This window comes from Hyperolius riggenbachi, chromosome 9 (assembly GCF_040937935.1).
Source record: "Hyperolius riggenbachi isolate aHypRig1 chromosome 9, aHypRig1.pri, whole genome shotgun sequence".
NCBI classification, from domain to species: Eukaryota; Metazoa; Chordata; class Amphibia; order Anura; family Hyperoliidae; genus Hyperolius; species Hyperolius riggenbachi.
The window spans coordinates 35,181,548-35,202,909 of record NC_090654.1 but is presented as its reverse complement, the minus strand read 5'-3'; the positions used below and the strand labels follow the sequence as shown (position 1 = coordinate 35,202,909).

Below are 21,362 nucleotides of genomic sequence, written 5' to 3'. Positions count from 1 at the left end.
TATGCCCGGTGTAATTCTCAGTATCTGCTCTTTTCTGTATGTATGGACACTGCACTGTCCTGTATGCTGGGTGTAATTTTCAGTGTCGGCTCTTATTCTGTATGTATCCAGGCTGCACAGTAACACGTCTCTTGCCCTGTATGCCGGGTGTAATTCTCAGTATCTGCTCTTATTCTGTATGTATCCAGGCTGCACAGTAACACGTCTCTTGTCCTGTATGCTGGGTGTAACTCTCAATATTTGCTCCCAGTACCTGTACCTGTCTTCCTGTATGTATGGACTCTGCACAGTAACACTTCCCTTCTGTACTCTCGAATAAATGGGGCTCTTGATATTATTAGAGTTGACAGGACCGTAGACTAAGAATCATATGAACATTTCTGCCCTTTTCTTGCAGGATGCGCATTTCTGACATACTGTGCCCGGGAATCAGCGTTAAAGGCGCAAAGCGCCCTCCATGAGCAGAAGACATTGCCAGGGGTAAGTTTTTACTGGAAGGAAAGTGGTTAATCATGTTACTGAGTGCTCCCGCCACCCTACCCCACCCCCTATCCATGCTAAGTATAAATAGTCAGTTATAATTAACATTGTGCTGTGGAAGTGTCAGTGTCGGGGAAGGAGGAGGAGAGCCTCTGGTGACTCTACACCACAGATGTGTCAAATACACCCCCCACCCCCTTCCTCTGGAGATGCTACAGTAGCCCCGCTTTTTATCCCAGCTATATATTCAGTGTGCGGGAAGGGTGAGACCTGCCAAGTAGTATAGGGGGTAATTTGGAGGCCACGCCCATGAAGATGCTCTAGGATATCTCGAAAGCTCTGCAGGGTTTTAGAAAGTTTACTGTATAAGGAATAACTCTAGACAGGTGGATCCACACACTCTGCACTCTGCATATGCCATATTCCCGCTTACCAGGGGCATAACTACCGGGCGGGAAGCAGCCCTTATGACCGCAGGGGGGCCCATAGCTGTAAGGGGACCTCAACCAATACGTCACTTCCTCCGATAAAGGGGTCCATCCTTCAGATCAGGTGTTTTTGTGGCATGCATGTAATTAAGGCGCCCGGAAATTTGGGCACAGGGCAAAGCTGACAAACGGTTCACCCTGCTCCTGCAAAAGTCCCGGCAGGGTTAGTTATTGTTCCTCCTCCAGCATGCCGAGTACTCAGGGGTAAAATGTATTTCAGCTGCCAGCTACTGCTGCCGGCCGAATGACGCTGTTTTTATAGTAATTTGGGCTCCGTCTTTTGACGACGCCCAAATTACTGTCTGAGCCGTAATTCACACCCAAATTTCCGATGCTGCTTTTGCCCTTCTCGGTTTTTGTGGCTAAACTTATTATGGGTGTGAAAATTATGATGTCCACACTTGATTTATTACCCTTGCAAGATGGTCCCCCAGGCTGTGAGGGTCACTAGGGATAGGCAAGGGAAACTTTATGAATATCGGGGAGATAGGCAATGGAAAGGTTGTGAATATAGGGGGGGGGGGGTACTAGTGATAGTACACTTGTGATAGAGTAGTATCGAGAAAGGTAGGAGGCACCCTTGTGGTGTATTCTACATTCACTTTATAGGTATCATTTAAAATTATGTGAAATAGTTTGCCTACCTCATATAAGGAGACTTCACTTAGTAAAGGAATTAAGTTGTTTTTTTGACATAAGCACTTCAGACTACGCGTTTCGTGGCTCAAACCGCTTCCTCAGGTCAAATTAGGGTGCTTAGACTAAGAACTGAATGCCTGGGCGCCAAAATACACTTGTGATACACTTTTCTGTCCCTCCTACTAGAGGTCTGCCTAATTCTTTACAGACTTGAATATCAGTGTAGAGAGCAAGTACACACAAAACATGATTTCAGCAAAATGACAGTTCCTCCCCCTCATTTACCACTGTGAGAGATTGCCTTGGAAAGAGTTTGGTAGAGAAAGCAGGAGGAGGATGCTAGGGGCAGGAATTGTTTCAGAAAGGGTAACAGGGGGATAATAGGGCCAGGGACTGGGCACACAAGAGAGATAAGCAAGGTAAAGCAAATGGGAAGAGGGAGATAGTAAAGACAGCAGTTGGGTAGTGAGGACATGAGTGAGATGGTAGGAACAGAGGTTTTGTGAAAAGGACGTAAGAGAGGTAGAAGGAATGTGGTTGGCAAGAAAGGATGACAGGGACTGGTGGAAAGGGTAAGAGAAGGCCAGTGAGAATGGGAGGTGGGTAGTGAGGGTTTTAGGACGATAGTAAAGACCGAGGTTGGGTAGGCAGGGCAAGAGGGAGGGTGTGGTAGAGACAAGGTTGAGTAAAGAGAGGATGGAATCAGCACAGTGAGTAACACTGAGGGTGATAAAAACAATTTAGTTAGAGAGGACATGAGGAGGATGGAAAGGGCTTAGGCTGGTTGGTAAAAGGTTTGGAGTGGAAAAACAGGGATTGTGTAGAGAAGTCAGGCAATGGATGACAGTGACATGGACAACATATGGAGGGTAGGAGAACAGAGGAGGTAGGAGCAGGATAGGGTGGGAGAGTAAGAGGAGGCGACTGGTAGATAGGGAAGTAAGAGAGTGGTGAAGACCATTATTGAGTAGAGAGGACAGGAGGGGAGTGTTATGCATAGGGGTTGGATAGAAAGTAGGGTATGGTGTGGGCAAGGGCTGGGTAGAACACAGAAAAAGGCAGATGGGGCAAGAGTTTGAAGGGGAGATCATGAGGATGGGCAAAATGTAAATGGCAAAGACAGAGAGGGAATGCAAAAACTGGCTGGATAGTAGGGAGGAGATCGAGAGGGAGATGGGAAGAAAGGGGTAGCGGTTAGTTAGAAAGGAAAGGAGAATTATAGAAAGGACAGGTGTATAGAATGCAGAGGGCTGTGGTTGCAGGGACAGGTAAAGGGTAGAGAGGACAGGAGGATGGATGCAGGGATAGGTTGGACAGAGGAGGGAGGAGGAAGTTACTGTTACTGAAAGCAAGGAGTAGGGTGTTAAGGTAGATATAGTGCAAACATGTCAAAGGCAGACCTCCAACAATAAGAGAAAGATAAGAGAAAACAATCCAGTAATCAAGTACTGGAGGAGTTGGCATATACTTGGATTTAGGGACATGGCTAGAGACTAGAGCAAGATAACAGACTGGAAGACCTGGTGTGGGTGGTACAAAGTCCTCAGATAAAGAGACAAGACACAGAACATTTATATCGCACATTTCTCCTGGCGGATTCAAAGCGCCAGAGTTGCAGCCACTAGGGTGTGCTTTATTGATGGTGGCAGTGTAATGGAGTCTTGCCCAAGGACTGCTCACTGAAAAGGTGCAGACTTACTGAACAGGAAGAGCCGAGATTCGAACAGTGATCTCAAGTGTCAGAGGCGGAGCCCTTAACCAGTACACAACCCAGCCAAAGAGGACAGGTATTTAGGGAGGACGGGTATTTCGGGAGGACAGTGCCATGAACTATGTTGGTACTGATGGAATGAGGATCACTATGGGTCAGTGAGGGCCAGTGGTCCCACTCTCTCTCTCTCGCTCTAGCTTCTGTCTTCTAATTGATATAAAAAGCTTATCAGTCCGTCATCCCATAATCCTCTCAAGATCCAAAGCTGCCCCCCCCACCCGACTTCTGTCCATTTCCAGGCGTAGCGGATGTGTATGCATGTGTGCCTGTGCTGCGTGTCGCTTACACCGATAAGTGTGACACAACAAGATGATGCTGTCTAACCCTCACCCCCTCCTCTCTCTGATCCTCTCATACTCAGGCCTCCAGAGCATGGTGTCCACCACCCCCCGTTTGTGAGTTGTGTCTTTTTATTTAGGTTATTTCGGATCTGATGTGCGCATGACGTATCTCTGTGCCTCTGGTGGTGCTTAGAAGTGTCTGTGCCGTTTTCTTGTGAATGTGTCTATAGCTGTGTAGTGTCTGGCTTCCTGCAACGGTGAACCACAGGAAGTGACGAACAAGGGTCACCTGGGGGAGGGCGGAGCCTAGACTGTCTCACCAGGCGGCAGGTGTGCTTGCCAGATCCACAAGGGGCCAGCAGTGCGTGTGAATTTTAATTGCTTAGCAGCGTGTGATTTAACTGTTTGCTAACGGAGACCGTACTTGCAACATACACTGTCCTGTATAAAATATCTGCCAGCAAGTGGTTAATTTAATACTTCAGAGCAAATAAAAAGCACAAGTTATGTTCCATACCTGGCATCAAAGAGCCGCTGAACAGATCAGGATTCATGCACGGCATTTATAAACTAACCTCTACTCCACCGCAAAGGCTATTAGATATAACAGATACAACCGTACAGCATAATAGACTTTATAGGCATTACAAACCAACAGCAACAGCCGTATACTATATATGCATATAAAAACCCATCTGTTCACATAAGGCTATACTCAACATTTTAAAACTTGAGATGCATCAAATGCAGCAGCTGATCCATTGGTCCATTTCTAATCTGCATACGTTTGCATTACATTTGCATCAACTCAGAATTATTTGCATCTCGTACATGGTACAATACGTGCAAAAGACATGTGGCATTAAAAACCTACCTATACAGCTAAGACCATAAGCCATCTGGGGTGTAACCATAGGTTAGCAGGTTCTGCAACTGCAGGGGGGGGGGGGGGGGAGGGGGGGCAGAGGTGCGAAGGAGAGGCCACAACTACTAACCTTCCCTCCCTCCAATACAGAGGTCCATCCTTTTTTGTGGCTACATTTGTTATGGGTGTGAAGATTATGATAGTCATAGGGGCGTAACTATAAATTATGCCCCCCCCCCAAGCAAAACTTTGCTGAACCCCCCCCCCCCCCAATGTTTATACCCTTTTACTTGCCATCCCCTTGTGACCCTCCCAGTCTGGGAGCCCATCTTGCAAGGGGCATAGAACAAGTGTGGCCATCATCATTTTCACACCCATAATGAGTGTAGCCACCATAGGTGTTGCTAGGATCCAAAGAGATCCGGGGCACTTTTGGGCACTCCTGCCGGAAAATGGGTTTGGCCATGTACCAGAATGTGGGTGTGGTCATGGGTGGAGCCAAATTTACATGAACTTAACAGCACTCTAAGTAGCATTCCCTGATCTTCTAGTGGACCCCCTCCCATGCTTCCACGGGCCTCACATTGAGGCACCACAACTCCCAGCATGCCCCCATAGAAGAACCACAGCTCCCTGCATGCCCCCATAAAGGCATCACAGTGGCCAGCATGGCACCACACCCCCCAGTATGCCCACATAGAGGCAGCACAGCACCCAGCAAAACCCCAATTGATGCACCATAGCTCCCAGCATGCCCTCAATTGAGGCACCACAGCTGACTCTGCCTGGGGGACATCCAGGGCACCCCTGAATAGATCCAGGGCACGTGCCACTGATCGCTGGGACTAGCGACGCCCCTGGTAGCCACAAAAACACCTGATCTGAGATGGACCCCTTTATCAGAGGGAGTAATGTAGTAGTTGGGGTCCCATTACAGCTCTGCCCTTCCCCAACCCCCCCTCAGTCGCAGGGACTGCTCCCCCATGGTCACGCCCCTGGATAGTGACACTTGTTTTATGACCCTTGCAATATGGGCCCCCAGGCTGTGAGGGTCACAGGGGTAGGCATGAAAAAGGGTGTGAACATGGGGGGCCCTTCAAAGCATTGCTGCCCCCCCCCCCCTGATTTGAAGTTATGCCCCTGTAAGCCATGCATGGCTACACAGAGAAAAGTATTCATATATAAATGTATTCCACATGTCTCAAGTAAATATATAATATTCAGTATAATAGTAAATATATATTAATGCATTCTGGGGTAAATATATATTGATATAGTTTATCCAGCTATAAAGCATGTGTAATAGCGATGGGTAATCTGCCCTTGTTCTCGCTAATGCACTGCGCGTAGCAGGGCTTTAGATACAGATTTTGACTTTGATATTGTAGTCGGCTGTGAATCATCAAAGCCTTCCCGAGGAGAGGATTCCTCCCATTCCAAATCTGTATTCCCAGAGAGTCATGTGACTGGCGGAGTAGAATGATGGGTTGCTAGGCAACCTGCCGCTCGGACAGACAGGAAAAATCGTGAAAGGCTGCGAACGACTTATGATTGCGTCTTCAGCATTTGTATTTGGAAGGTTGTAGATTTCACCTCTCATTTTTAATTTTTTTATCCTTGACAGCATTAACAAAGTCACAGCAATGACTAAAAGTGAGATCATAAGCATTGCTGATTTCTGTGAGATAAGCTTGGTTTTACAAAAAGGGGAGGAGTTCAGCCAAAAATGGGCAAGGCTTTTACCAGAGATGTTTTAGCCAATTTTTTTTCCTCGTTTTTTGTCCATTTTGCAGTATTTCAGATTGCAATTTAATATGAAACTTTAACAGCAGTATTTGTTGTTACAATTCTATGCAAAAGCATATTTTGGGGTCCTTGAGAAGGAAGAAAGGCCGTAACTGTAGAACATAAAGAACTACTCCATCCCCAGATTATATAAAAAAATTATTTTGTATGTTCTGTGGCCATAGTCCTCCTTCTGCGCAACCATTATTCTGTCCTCGGCATTTGCCGTTGCTGCCGAAAGTCTGGCTGATGATGTTTTGTACATTTTCTGATGTGGTTTAGTCGGAGCCCTGAACTCATAATCTGGGGAAGCACATGGCATGCTGGGACGCCTAGAGATTACGACGTGATTGGATAATCCTGGGATTAGCGGGGGCTCTCAGGATTTTGTGCAGGCGATTAGACGAAGAATCAGTACCCAGGTGGCTTCTGATCTGGAGACTGCACTCCATCCACCACCATCTCCCAAACCAAATATTCCGCTGGTCTTATTACCTCCTTCTCTACGCGGCAATCAGCAATCTGTGTGCATCTGTCAGGCGGAGCAATGTTCTGCAGATCTCAAGAGGCCATTAATGGAATCATCTGTTGAATACTGTATATACAATATGTATCTGTCAGGAGGATGGACAGAGGATGGACAGAGCAATGTTCTGCAAATCTCTAGAGAGGCCAGTAATGGGATAATCTGCAGAATATATACAATATGTATCTGTCAGGAGGGGGATGGACAGAGCAATGTTCTGCAGATCTCTAGAGGGGCCAGTAATGGGATAATCTGCAGAATATATACAATATGTATCTGTCAGGAGGGGCAGAGCAATGTTCTGCAGATCTCTAGAGAGGTCAGTAATGGGATAATCTGCAGAATATATACTACAATGTGTATCTGTCAGGAGGGAGATGGACAAAGCAATGTTCTGCAAATCTCTAGAGAGGCCAGTAATGGGATAATCTGCAGAATATATACAATATGTATCTGTCAGGAGGGAGATGGACAGAGCAATGTTCTGCAGATCTCTAGAGGGGCCAGTAATGGGATAATCTGCAGAATATATACAATATGTATCTGTCAGGAGGGGCAGAGCAATGTTCTGCAGATCTCTAGAGAGGTCAGTAATGGGATAATCTGCAGAATATATACTACAATGTGTATCTGTCAGGAGGGAGATGGACAAAGCAATGTTCTGCAAATCTCTAGAGAGGCCAGTAATGGGATAATCTGCAGAATATATACAATATGTATCTGTCAGGAGGGGCAGAGCAATGTTCTGCAGATCTCTAGAGAGGTCAGTAATGGGATAATCTGCAGAATATATACTACAATGTGTATCTGTCAGGAGGGAGATGGACAAAGCAATGTTCTGCACATCTCTAGAGAGGCCAGTAATGGGATAATCTGCAGAATATATACAATATGTATCTGTCAGGAGGGAGATGGACAGAGCAATGTTCTGCAGATCTCTAGAGGGGCCAGTAATGGGATAATCTGCAGAATATATACAATATGTATCTGTCAGGAGGGGCAGAGCAATGTTCTGCAGATCTCTAGAGAGGTCAGTAATGGGATAATCTGCAGAATATATACTACAATGTGTATCTGTCAGGAGGGAGATGGACAAAGCAATGTTCTGCAAATCTCTAGAGAGGCCAGTAATGGGATAATCTGCAGAATATATACAATATGTATCTGTCAGGAGGGGCAGAGCAATGTTCTGCAGATCTCTAGAGAGGTCAGTAATGGGATAATCTGCAGAATATATACTACAATGTGTATCTGTCAGGAGGGAGATGGACAAAGCAATGTTCTGCACATCTCTAGAGAGGCCAGTAATGGGATAATCTGCAGAATATATACAATATGTATCTGTCAGGAGGGGCAGAGCAATGTTCTGCAGATCTCTAGAGAGGTCAGTAATGGGATAATCTGCAGAATATATACTACAATGTGTATCTGTCAGGAGGGAGATGGACAAAGCAATGTTCTGCACATCTCTAGAGAGGCCAGTAATGGGATAATCTGCAGAATATATACAATATGTATCTGTCAGGAGGGAGATGGACAGAGCAATGTTCTGCAGATCTCTAGAGGGGCCAGTAATGGGATAATCTGCAGAATATATACAATATGTATCTGTCAGGAGGGGCAGAGCAATGTTCTGCAGATCTCTAGAGAGGTCAGTAATGGGATAATCTGCAGAATATATACTACAATGTGTATCTGTCAGGAGGGAGATGGACAAAGCAATGTTCTGCAAATCTCTAGAGAGGCCAGTAATGGGATAATCTGCAGAATATATACAATATGTATCTGTCAGGAGGGAGATGGACAGAGCAATGTTCTGCAGATCTCTAGAGGGGCCAGTAATGGGATAATCTGCAGAATATATACAATATGTATCTGTCAGGAGGGGCAGAGCAATGTTCTGCAGATCTCTAGAGAGGTCAGTAATGGGATAATCTGCAGAATATATACTACAATGTGTATCTGTCAGGAGGGAGATGGACAAAGCAATGTTCTGCAAATCTCTAGAGAGGCCAGTAATGGGATAATCTGCAGAATATATACAATATGTATCTGTCAGGAGGGAGATGGACAGAGCAATGTTCTGCAGATCTCTAGAGGGGCCAGTAATGGGATAATCTGCAGAATATATACAATATGTATCTGTCAGGAGGGGCAGAGCAATGTTCTGCAGATCTCTAGAGAGGTCAGTAATGGGATAATCTGCAGAATATATACTACAATGTGTATCTGTCAGGAGGGAGATGGACAAAGCAATGTTCTGCAAATCTCTAGAGAGGCCAGTAATGGGATAATCTGCAGAATATATACAATATGTATCTGTCAGGAGGGAGATGGACAGAGCAATGTTCTGCAGATCTCTAGAGGGGCCAGTAATGGGATAATCTGCAGAATATATACAATATGTATCTGTCAGGAGGGGCAGAGCAATGTTCTGCAGATCTCTAGAGAGGTCAGTAATGGGATAATCTGCAGAATATATACTACAATGTGTATCTGTCAGGAGGGAGATGGACAAAGCAATGTTCTGCAAATCTCTAGAGAGGCCAGTAATGGGATAATCTGCAGAATATATACAATATGTATCTGTCAGGAGGGAGATGGACAGAGCAATGTTCTGCAGATCTCTAGAGGGGCCAGTAATGGGATAATCTGCAGAATATATACAATATGTATCTGTCAGGAGGGGCAGAGCAATGTTCTGCAGATCTCTAGAGAGGTCAGTAATGGGATAATCTGCAGAATATATACTACAATGTGTATCTGTCAGGAGGGAGATGGACAAAGCAATGTTCTGCAAATCTCTAGAGAGGCCAGTAATGGGATAATCTGCAGAATATATACAATATGTATCTGTCAGGAGGGAGATGGACAGAGCAATGTTCTGCAGATCTCTAGAGGGGCCAGTAATGGGATAATCTGCAGAATATATACAATATGTATCTGTCAGGAGGGGCAGAGCAATGTTCTGCAGATCTCTAGAGAGGTCAGTAATGGGATAATCTGCAGAATATATACTACAATGTGTATCTGTCAGGAGGGAGATGGACAAAGCAATGTTCTGCAAATCTCTAGAGAGGCCAGTAATGGGATAATCTGCAGAATATATACAATATGTATCTGTCAGGAGGGAGATGGACAGAGCAATGTTCTGCAGATCTCTAGAGGGGCCAGTAATGGGATAATCTGCAGAATATATACAATATGTATCTGTCAGGAGGGGCAGAGCAATGTTCTGCAGATCTCTAGAGAGGTCAGTAATGGGATAATCTGCAGAATATATACTACAATGTGTATCTGTCAGGAGGGAGATGGACAAAGCAATGTTCTGCAAATCTCTAGAGAGGCCAGTAATGGGATAATCTGCAGAATATATACAATATGTATCTGTCAGGAGGGAGATGGACAGAGCAATGTTCTGCAGATCTCTAGAGGGGCCAGTAATGGGATAATCTGCAGAATATATACAATATGTATCTGTCAGGAGGGGCAGAGCAATGTTCTGCAGATCTCTAGAGAGGTCAGTAATGGGATAATCTGCAGAATATATACTACAATGTGTATCTGTCAGGAGGGAGATGGACAAAGCAATGTTCTGCAAATCTCTAGAGAGGCCAGTAATGGGATAATCTGCAGAATATATACAATATGTATCTGTCAGGAGGGAGATGGACAGAGCAATGTTCTGCAGATCTCTAGAGGGGCCAGTAATGGGATAATCTGCAGAATATATACAATATGTATCTGTCAGGAGGGGCAGAGCAATGTTCTGCAGATCTCTAGAGAGGTCAGTAATGGGATAATCTGCAGAATATATACTACAATGTGTATCTGTCAGGAGGGAGATGGACAAAGCAATGTTCTGCAAATCTCTAGAGAGGCCAGTAATGGGATAATCTGCAGAATATATACAATATGTATCTGTCAGGAGGGAGATGGACAGAGCAATGTTCTGCAGATCTCTAGAGGGGCCAGTAATGGGATAATCTGCAGAATATATACAATATGTATCTGTCAGGAGGGGGAGGGACAGAGCAATGTTCTGCAGATCTCTAGAGAGGTCAGTAATGGGATAATCTGCAGAATATATACAATATGTATCTGTCAGGAGGTGGATGGAACAGAGCAATTGTTCTGCAGATCTCTAGAGAGGCCAGTAATGGGATAATCTGCAGAATATATACAATATGTATCTGTCAGGAGGGGGATGGGCAGAGCAATGTTCTGCAGATCTCTAGAGAGGCCAGTAATGGGATAATCTGCAGAATATATACAATATGTATCTGTCAGGAGGTAGTTGGAGCAGAGCAATGTTCTGCAGATCTCTAGAGAGGCCAGTAATGGGATAATCTGCAGAATATATACAATGTGTATCTGTCAGGAGGTAGATGGGCAGAGCAATGTTCTGCAGATCTCTAGAGAGGCCAGTAATGGGATAATCTGCAGAATATATACAATATGTATCTGTCAGGAGGAGGAGGGGCAGAGCAATGTTCTGCAGATCTCTAGAGAGGTCAGTAATGGGATAATCTGCAGAATATATACAATATGTATCTGTCAGGAGGGGGAGGGGCAGAGCAATGTTCTGCAGATCTCTAGAGAGGTCAGTAATGGGATAATCTGCAGAATATATACAATATGTATCTGTCAGGAGGGGGAGGGACAGAGCAATGTTCTGCAGATCTCTAGAGAGGTCAGTAATGGGATAATCTGCAGAATATATACAATATGTATCTGTCAGGAGGTGGATGGAACAGAGCAATTGTTCTGCAGATCTCTAGAGAGGCCAGTAATGGGATAATCTGCAGAATATATACAATATGTATCTGTCAGGAGGGGGATGGGCAGAGCAATGTTCTGCAGATCTCTAGAGAGGCCAGTAATGGGATAATCTGCAGAATATATACAATATGTATCTGTCAGGAGGTAGTTGGAGCAGAGCAATGTTCTGCAGATCTCTAGAGAGGCCAGTAATGGGATAATCTGCAGAATATATACAATGTGTATCTGTCAGGAGGTAGATGGGCAGAGCAATGTTCTGCAGATCTCTAGAGAGGCCAGTAATGGGATAATCTGCAGAATATATACAATATGTATCTGTCAGGAGGAGGAGGGGCAGAGCAATGTTCTGCAGATCTCTAGAGAGGTCAGTAATGGGATAATCTGCAGAATATATACAATATGTATCTGTCAGGAGGTAGTTGGATCAGAGCAATGTTCTGCAGACAGAGCAGGGACAAGGTCCTCCAGCACCCAAGGCTGAGACACCAAAGTGCGCCTCTCCATCCCTCCCACCCCAGCCGTCACACACTGATTGCTATTAGACTAAGAGGGCCACAGGGCCCCAACCACCCAAACACCTTAATCTCTAGTTATCTGGCTTGCAGTCTCTGCTATGTATCTGCTTCATACACAATTAGGAATGACAGCTGAATGAATTGTGCGCCCCCTCCTACACTGCGCCCTGAGGCTGGAGCCTCTCCAGCCTATGCCTCGGCCCTGTCTGCAGATCTCTAGAGAGGTCAGTAATGGGATAATCTGCAGAATATATACAATATGTATCTTTCAGGAGGTGGATGGAACAGAGCAATTGTTCTGCAGATCTCTAGAGAGGTCAGTAATGGGATAATCTGCAGAATATATACAATATGTATCTGTCAGTGTGTAGATGGGACAGACCAATGTTCTACAGATCTCTAGAGAGGTCAATAATGGGATAATCTGCAGAATATATACAATATGTATCTGTCAGTGTGTAGATGGGACAGACCAATGTTCTACAGATCTCTAGAGAGCTCAGTAATAGAATAATCATCATTTTATGTCAATATGTATCTGTCAAGAGGGGATGGGCATAGCAATGTTCTGCAGATCTCTAGAGAGGTCAGTGATGGGATAATTGGTTGGTGATATTATATTTGACCTTTGACACCAGCTTCTGCAGTCTGTGTGATAATTGATGGACTCCACATGACATCCGTGGGGTAATTGCTTGTGTCAGACACAGTATTTTTCCGTGTCAGTTAGAATGATGACTTTAGCCACGGTAGAAATATGCAGAAGATTCTGGTATAGTATGCGTAATCACGCGCAGGTGAGCGACGCACTAACAGGTGTGCAATTAAATGGAGATCTGACATTCTGGATAAATGACAGTAATTGCCCCTCCGCCAGGTACTGCAGCAATCCAGATGCTTTGTACACTGATTCTTTGAGGGAAGGGGGGGGGGGGGGGAGTGATTGCATTTCTTAATTAGTGATGTGTATGGAGGGGTATCCCATAGCAGCCAATCATCAGTCATTGTTCAGTGTTGGGTCACTATGCCTTTTTTTTTTTTTTTTTCTTTGCATTTTTTTCCCTCAGTGACTCTGCAGAAATTTCCAGCATGACATGCAATAAATTCTGCAATGACCCAGAATCCCAGAATCCCCGGCTCATAGGATACTCAGGACGGTGACTGGGGGAGCAGGTCTAGCTTTAATGCCCTGATCTTGGTACGCAGCAGGAGACAGGGAGTGGCCGTTTCCACCAGAGCCTGATCACACAGGTGTTTTGCTTTCTAACAGAGTCCCTGTATCGCTCACCCCTCCAATTTTTTCCTTTTTCCCCCCCTCCCCCTCCTCCTATTGTTTACATGGAGAAGTGATGATGTCAGAGTGGTTACCCGGCAACTTTACGGATAAATCTGGGCAAGTGGGTGGTTGCCAGGGAACGTGTTCTGTGGTTTCCATGGTAACTGAGCATCTGGCTCTGTGTGAATGATTCGCTAGAAGCATCTCTGTAGAAGGATGGAAGGTTTGTTGGGGGAGGAAAACACTACAGGGAAGATAGAGGGGAACAGAAATTTCTTATCACTGCCTAAATTATATCCCAAAACCTTCACTGGCCCCTCCATGCCTTCCAGCCTCTGATCCCTGACTGGCATGCATTAGTGGGGTATCACTTGTATCCTAGCAACTGCAGGGACTGGATGTGGAGCTGGTTACCATGACAACTATCCCTCCTCCGTGATCAGGACCACAGGCACCCAAACAACTCTTCACTACCAAACACCAAAACACCATCTAAACCCCTTCACTGCCAGATCCTCCATCACCCTGTACACCCCTTCACTGCCAGATCCCCCAACACTCTGTGCACCCCTTCACTGCCAGATCCCCCAACACCCTGTGCACCCCTTCACTGCCATATCCTCCAACACCGTGTGCACCCCTTCACTGCCAGATCCTCCATCACCCTGTGCACCCCTTCACTGCCAGATCCCCAAACACCCTGTGCACCCCTTCACTGCCAGATCCTCCATCACCCTGTGCACCTCTTCACTGCCAGATCCCCCAACACCCTGTGCACCCCTTCACTGCCTGATCCCCCAACACCCTGTGCACCCCTTCACTGCCAGATCCTCCAACACCCTGTGCACCCCTTCACTGCCAGATCCTCCAACACCCTGTGCACCCCTTCACTGCCAGATCCTCCATCACCCTGTGCACCCCTTCACTGCCAGATCCTCCAACACCCTGTGCACCCCTTCACCGGCAGATCCTCCAACACCCTGTGCACCCCTTCACTGCCAGATCCCCAACACCCTGTGCACCCCTTCACTGCCAGACCCTCCATCACCATGTGCACCTCTTCACTGCCAGATTCCCCAACACCCTGTGCACCCTTTCTCTGCCGGATCCCCAACACCCTGTGCACCCCTTCACTGCCAGATCCCACAACACCCTGTGCACCCCTTCACTGCCAGATCCCCCAACACCCTGTGCACCCCTTCACTGCCAGATCCCGCAACACCCTGTGCACCCCTTCACTGCCAGATCCCGCAACACCCTGTGCACCCCTTCACTGCCAGATCCTCCAACACCCTTTGCACCCCTTCACTGCCAGATCCTCCATCACCCTGTGCACCCCTTCACTGCCAGATCCCCCAACACCCTGTGCACCCCTTCACTGCCAGATCCTCCACCACCCTGTGCACCCTTTCACTGCCAGATCCCCCAACACCCTGTGCACCCTTTCACTGCCAGATCCCCCAACACCCTGTGCACCCTTTCACTGCCAGATCCCCCAACACCCTGTGCACCCCTTCACTGCCAGATCCCACAACACCCTGTGCACCCCTTCACTGCCAGATCCCGCAACACCCTGTGCACCCCTTCACTGCCAGATCCCCCAACTCCCTGTGCACCCCTTCACTGCCAGATCCCACAACACCCTGTGCACCCCTTCACTGCCAGATCCTCCATCACCATGTACACCCCTTCACTGCCAGATCCACAACACCCTGTGCACCCCTTCACTGCCAGATCCCGCAACACCCTGTGCACCCCTTCACTGCCAGATCCCACAACACCCTGTGCACCCCTTCACTGCCAGATCCTCCATCACCCTGTGCACCCCTTCACTGCCAGATCCTCCAACACCCAGATCCCGCAACACCCTGTACACCCCTTCACTGCCAGTTCCTTCATCACCCTGTGCACCCCTTCACTGCCAGATCCTCCCACACCCTATGCACCCCTTCACTGCCAGATCCTCCCACACCCTATGCACCCCTTCACTGCCAGATCCTCCCACACCCTGTGCACCCCTTCACCCTGTGCACCCCTTCACTGCCAGATCCTCCAACACCCTGTGCACCCCTTCCCTGCCAGACCCTCCATCAACCTGTGCACCCCTTCACTGCCACATCCCCCAACACCCTTTGCACCCCTTCACTGCCAGTTGCTTCATCCCTCTGTGCACCCTTTCACTGCCAGAGGCAACTATACTCTCTATACAGATCTTCACTGCCAAATATTGTAACACACTGTATTCCCTTCACTGCCAGAAACCTCAGCACCCTATACTCCTGTTCCCTACGAGACACCCCAATGGTCAGAATACCCCTTCTCTGCCATGCACCCCAACAGTTTTTTTTCTGTATTAAGAGCAATGTATATTTAATTCTATGTCCAGTGTGTGTCAGAGTTCAGTGTACAGTGTACAGTTCAGTGTACAGTGCAGTGTATACACCAGTATACAATAAAATATATGTATATTACATTGTACACAACAGTACATTTTGTCACGCAGTGTATTGCATATTTCGGTTTGTACTGCACAGTGCACGTGTACCGTACATTATATTCCAGTGTACAGGGAAGTGTATATTTCATTATACAATGTACAGATGAGTTTATATAAGCAGGGACCGTGTATTGTATTTCCCATTGTACAGTGCATACACTCTCGTGTACAGACCTGTGTGTACAACATGGTGCCTATTCCAGTGTACAGAGCAGTGTATATTCCAAGCAGGGCAGGGCAGTCTAGGCAAATAATTGGCAGTTTGTGTCGGGCTCATGATAGCTCAGTTTCCCCTCTGGTGATATCTTCCTGATAATCACAGGCTAGGGTGTTAATTATACACAGAGACAAAAATAGAAAAGTGATGGGAGGTGACATCACAGCAACACACTGACACACTCACACCCTGACATACTGACACACTGATATCCACTCAGCATATCACCACCGCTGTGCAGCTGAGCCCCCTACACACCTGAGCCCCCCGCACACCTGAGATGTCACCGTACCTGTCAGTGTTTTTAGATGACAAAGAGTTTTAGTTTGATATATACGCTGTCCCGGATTTACATCGCAGGAGCCTATAGGCACAGATGTCCTGGCACCTTAGACTTTGCCCTTCATGACCCTACAAACCCCCCACTGAACCGTACCTCAAGTATGCTGGCTGGCCCAGCTGTCACTCCTCCCTTACTTCCCTTGGTCTAACCCTAGTCTCATACAGATGACTAATTACACCCCCCTCCTGATACCTAACCACACCCTGCCCCTCCAAAGTTTAACCCTAACCACACCCCGGCCCTCTGATGCATAACACTAACCACACCCCGCACCTCCAATGCCTAACCCTAACCGCACCCTGCCCCTCTGATGCCTAACCCTAACCACACCCCTCCTCTCAGATGCCTAACCACACCCCACCCTTCCAATGCCTAACCTTAACCACACCCCTCCTCTCAGATGCCTAACCACACCCCACCCTTCCAAAGCCTAATGCTGGGAATACACGTTTCGTTTTTGCCTTCGTTTTAGCCTTCGTTTCGATTGTGCCTTTTGTCCTTTTCGTTCCCGAAATAATCGAACGTACGGTTAATATCACCACCCACGGTTTCGGTTTTTTTTCCGATTCTGATGGTTTCGTTTTTCCAATAATCGAAGGCTGCAAAGAAACGAAACGAAAATCCCTTTTTACAGGGACGGACTAACATAAACGAACATATAATCGATCTGAACAGCCATCAAGCCTACCAATGGCTCGATTAGATGGATAAAGAGAGATAATATCAAACATGTTCGATCACTAGTCGTTCGTTTTTGGGGTCTATTAATCGAAACTATAATGAGATTATGACTATTTTCACATACGTTTTCAACACTCGATTCGTTTACTGAACGAAACGAAGGCTAAAACGAAGGCAAAAACGAAACGTGTATTCCCAGCATAACCCTAACCACACCCCACCCCTCTGATGCCTATCCCTAACCACACCTCCAGGAATTAAAAAACCCCACCTACACCTAACCTTAAAAAAACACCTAAACTGCCTAATCTTAAAAGATAACACCTCCAGTCACCTTCTCACCACACCTATAACTTCACACATCTTGAAAAATGTGTAGATTTTAATTTGTTAGATCACACTGGTCCTTTCTGTGATCACTGCTTTAGCATTTGGAGTCAATAAAAGCAATAATATAGATTATGATCGTAAAGTTTAGCACAATAGTAAAGGTGACCATAGATCTGCCGATTTTGCGTCTAATCGACCATACAATTCGATCATTGTCAATTCAGATAAAAATCAGTGCAGCAACAAGCATGCTTTATCGATGATTTGAACAAAAATTGGTCGAATGTACTGATTGGACATGCTGGGAAATCTCGGGCCGATGTGGTGCGCGGCAGTAGCGGCATGCAATATCAGGACAAGCGACGGAGACCCTGGCAGAAGCAGAAGAGGAGGCACTCCTTCCTTTTAAGTAAGATGGGATGTGCCAGGCCGTCCGGTCACCATCCGATTCCAATACTTGCAATAGATGAGGCCGGCACCATCCGTATTGTAAATGCTCTTTTATTGAAGTATTTGCATATCAGGCTGTCACATATAATGCGACGTTTCGAAGAGTAGTTCTTTATCAAGCATGCGACAGTCTCTTGCGACTGTCTCTTGCGACTGTCGCATGCTTGATATAGAACTACTCTTTGAAACGTCGCATTATATGTGACAGCCTGATATGGAAATACTTCAATACTTCATTTACAATACAGATGGTGCCGGCCTCATCTATTTAAAATACTTTACCTATACGTTGTCGCTGCTAGTGTTCAGCCCTCCATCTTCCGTATTGGCGCCCCACGTGGCTGCTGGCGCATAGCACCTGTGATGTCATACACACGCGCCACATGCTATACACCTTCACATGGGGCAAGAATGTGGAAGCACAGCTGGACACTAGCGGCGACAGCAGACAGGTAAAGTATTTTAATGCACGGGGGACTCCTTTACATTTGGAGGACATCGTCAAAGCCGATCATGCTGAAATCGATCAGGCCTGCTGTGTATGGGCACTCAACAGTCCATACTCTGGTTAGATTCGATCAGAGAGAAATCTGTCTTTTGGTCGATCTGCCTATACATCGCTAGATATATGGGCACTTTATTATACATGAGGCAATATTCCCTACTGATCAATAAAAGACCTGATTAAAATGAACAGATTGGGGTTGATTCACAAAGGTTACTTATTTTTCACCTTAACTGTTAAAGAGAAACTCCGACCAAGAATTGAACTTTATCCCAATCAGTAGCTTTGACATAAGAAATCTATTCCTTTTCACAAACAGACCATCAGGGGGTGCTGTATGGGTGATATTGTGGTGAAACCCCTCCCACAAGAAACTCTGAGGACCGCGGTACTCCTGGCAGTTTCCTGTCTGTGAACCTTGTTGCATTGTGGGAAATAGCTGTTTACAGCTGTTTCCAACTGCCAAAAACCATGCAGCAGCTACATCACCTGCCAACAGTAAAAATGTCACCATGTAATGAATGTCAGAATGTAAATCAGGGATTTAAAAGATTTTACAATGGGCAAACACTGACTAAATCATTTATACATAATTATTGTAAAAATGAAGCACTTTTTTTATTACATTATTTTCACTGGAGTTCCTCTTTAAGGTACCCATAGATCTGCCGATTATGGGCAGATTCGACAAAGAGACAAATTTATCTCTAATCGAATCTGATTGGAGATAAATTTGTTTTTTGTTGATTCTGTCCATACACTACAGGCCGATTCCCGCCCGATTTCAGCATGAAATCTTCAGGGAATCGCCTGAGCCCGCTGCCCCCCAATGTATAATGTGCCCGGTGTGTGCACTTATACATTACCTGTCCTGTAGCAGCCTCCACGCGGTGTCTGTAACCTCTGGGCGGCTCTCCGTACATGCTACTGGCCCATAGCGTCTGACGTTAGACACTATGCGCCGACATCAGACACTATGCGTCAGTAGCATGTATGGAGAGCCGCCCGGAGGTTACAGACACCACACGGGGGCTGCTACAGGACAGGTAACGTATAAATGCACACACCGGGCACATTTATACATAGCGACGGTAGCGGCGGGGGTTTTGTTGTCTCGTTGCACGTTCCGGAAATCACTGCCGTACCGCCACACGCCCAACCAGACAACTTCGGGCCAACATCTGGCGGCATGCGCGATCGACCATGCAACCAATTTCCACCCCGAAATTGGTCGCGTTGTCGGTTGGACATGCACTTGGGGGCACCGATTTTCATGCAATGCGATTATAATAATCGAATTGGATGGTCGATCGGCCGCCAAGTCGCATGATGTATGGCCACCTTAAGGAGTGCTAATACATGAGAGAAACAAATAAGGAGAGATAATTCATGAGATAAATAGATAAGGAGAGCTAAACCACGAGTTATGTCAAATAAGGAGAGCTAATCAATGATTTAAGTTAGATAAGGAGAGCTAAACCATGAATTACATTAGATAAGGATAGATAAACCATGAGTTACGTTAGATAAGGAGAGGTAAATCATGAGTTACGTTAGATAAGGGGAGGTAAATCATGAGTTAAAGAGGAACTCCAGTGAAAATCTATATATATAAAATCGGATGTATGTATGTATGTATGTGTGTGTGTATGTGCCGCGATCACGCGAAAACGGCTTGACCGATTCGAACGAAACTTGGTATACAGATCCCTTACTACCTGGGATGATATGTTCTGGGGGTCTCGGGTCCCCCCTGCACACGTGGGCGGAGCTACAAACAGCAAATCAGATTTCACCCATTCAAGTCAATGGAAAAAATGTAAAAGGCTGCCATTCTCACAGTAATCAAGCCAGAGTCCCCACACTTGCCACAGTTGGTCACTTGGTGACCGAGGTTACAAATCCAGGAAAAGTGGGCGGAGCATAAAAGAGCCAATCAAATTTCAGCCGTTCGTTTTAAATGGGAAAATGTAAACTGCAGCCATTCTTAGACTGTTAATCGCAGGGTTCTCAAACTTAGCACAGTTGGTCACTGGGTGAATGCGATTAAGATTCAAGAAAATGGGTGGAGCCTACAACAGCCAATCAAAATTCACCTATTGATTTTCAAGGGGAATATTTAAACTGCTGCTATTCTTACACTTTTAATGGCAGAGGCTTCAAACTTGCTACAGTCGGTCATTGGGTGACTGGGGTCCAAGTTCACTAAAGGGGCGGGGCCACAAACAGCCAATCCGATTTCCTTGGTGGATAAACTGCTTCCATTCACACATTTTTGATGCCAGGAACCTGAAAGCTCACAAACTTGGTATTTGAGTGACTGTGTGTCAAGGTTACAAAAAGTGGGCGGAGACAAAACAACTTTTACTGGGAAAATATAAACTGCAGCCATTCTTACACTGTTAATGGCAGGGTTCTCAAACTTTGCACAGTTGGTCATTGGGTGACTGAGATTAAGATTTTGGAAGGTGGGTGGAGCCTACAACAGCCAATACAAATTCACCTTTTGATTTTCAAAGGGAATATTCCATCTGCTACCATTCTCTTATACTGTTAAAAGCAGATTCCTCAAACCCGGTACAGTTGGTCACTGGGTGACTGGGGTCCAAATTCAGAAAGGGGGCGGAGCCACAAACAGCCAGATTTGTTTATTTTTCAATGGGAATATACAAAGTATTGAACCCAAGGACCCCAAAGCTGATAAACTTGATAATTGAGTGACTGTATGTCAAGGTTAGAAAAAGTGGGCGGTGCTAACAACTGCATTTTTAACATGGCAGGGTTCCCAAACTTTACACAATTGGCCACTGGGTGACTGGGATGAATATTTAGAAATGTGGGTGGAGCCTACAACAGCCAATCAAAATGTACCTATTGATTTTCAAGGGGAATATTCACATTGCTACCGTTCTCACACTGTTACTGGCAGAG

At 46.1% G+C, this 21,362-nt stretch overlaps 1 protein-coding gene across 5 annotated transcripts in view; it reads left to right on the top strand.

The window, feature by feature from the left end:
• Positions 1-21,362, top strand: part of LOC137532215 (CUGBP Elav-like family member 3-A) — an 84,617-nt gene that overhangs the window by 16,228 nt on the left and 47,027 nt on the right. For all 5 annotated transcript variants that reach the window (XM_068252466.1, XM_068252465.1, XM_068252464.1 and 2 more), the window contains exon 2: positions 398-480. In XM_068252466.1, the coding sequence (XP_068108567.1) occupies positions 398-480 (83 nt within the window). The remainder of the gene's footprint in view (positions 1-397; positions 481-21,362) is intronic.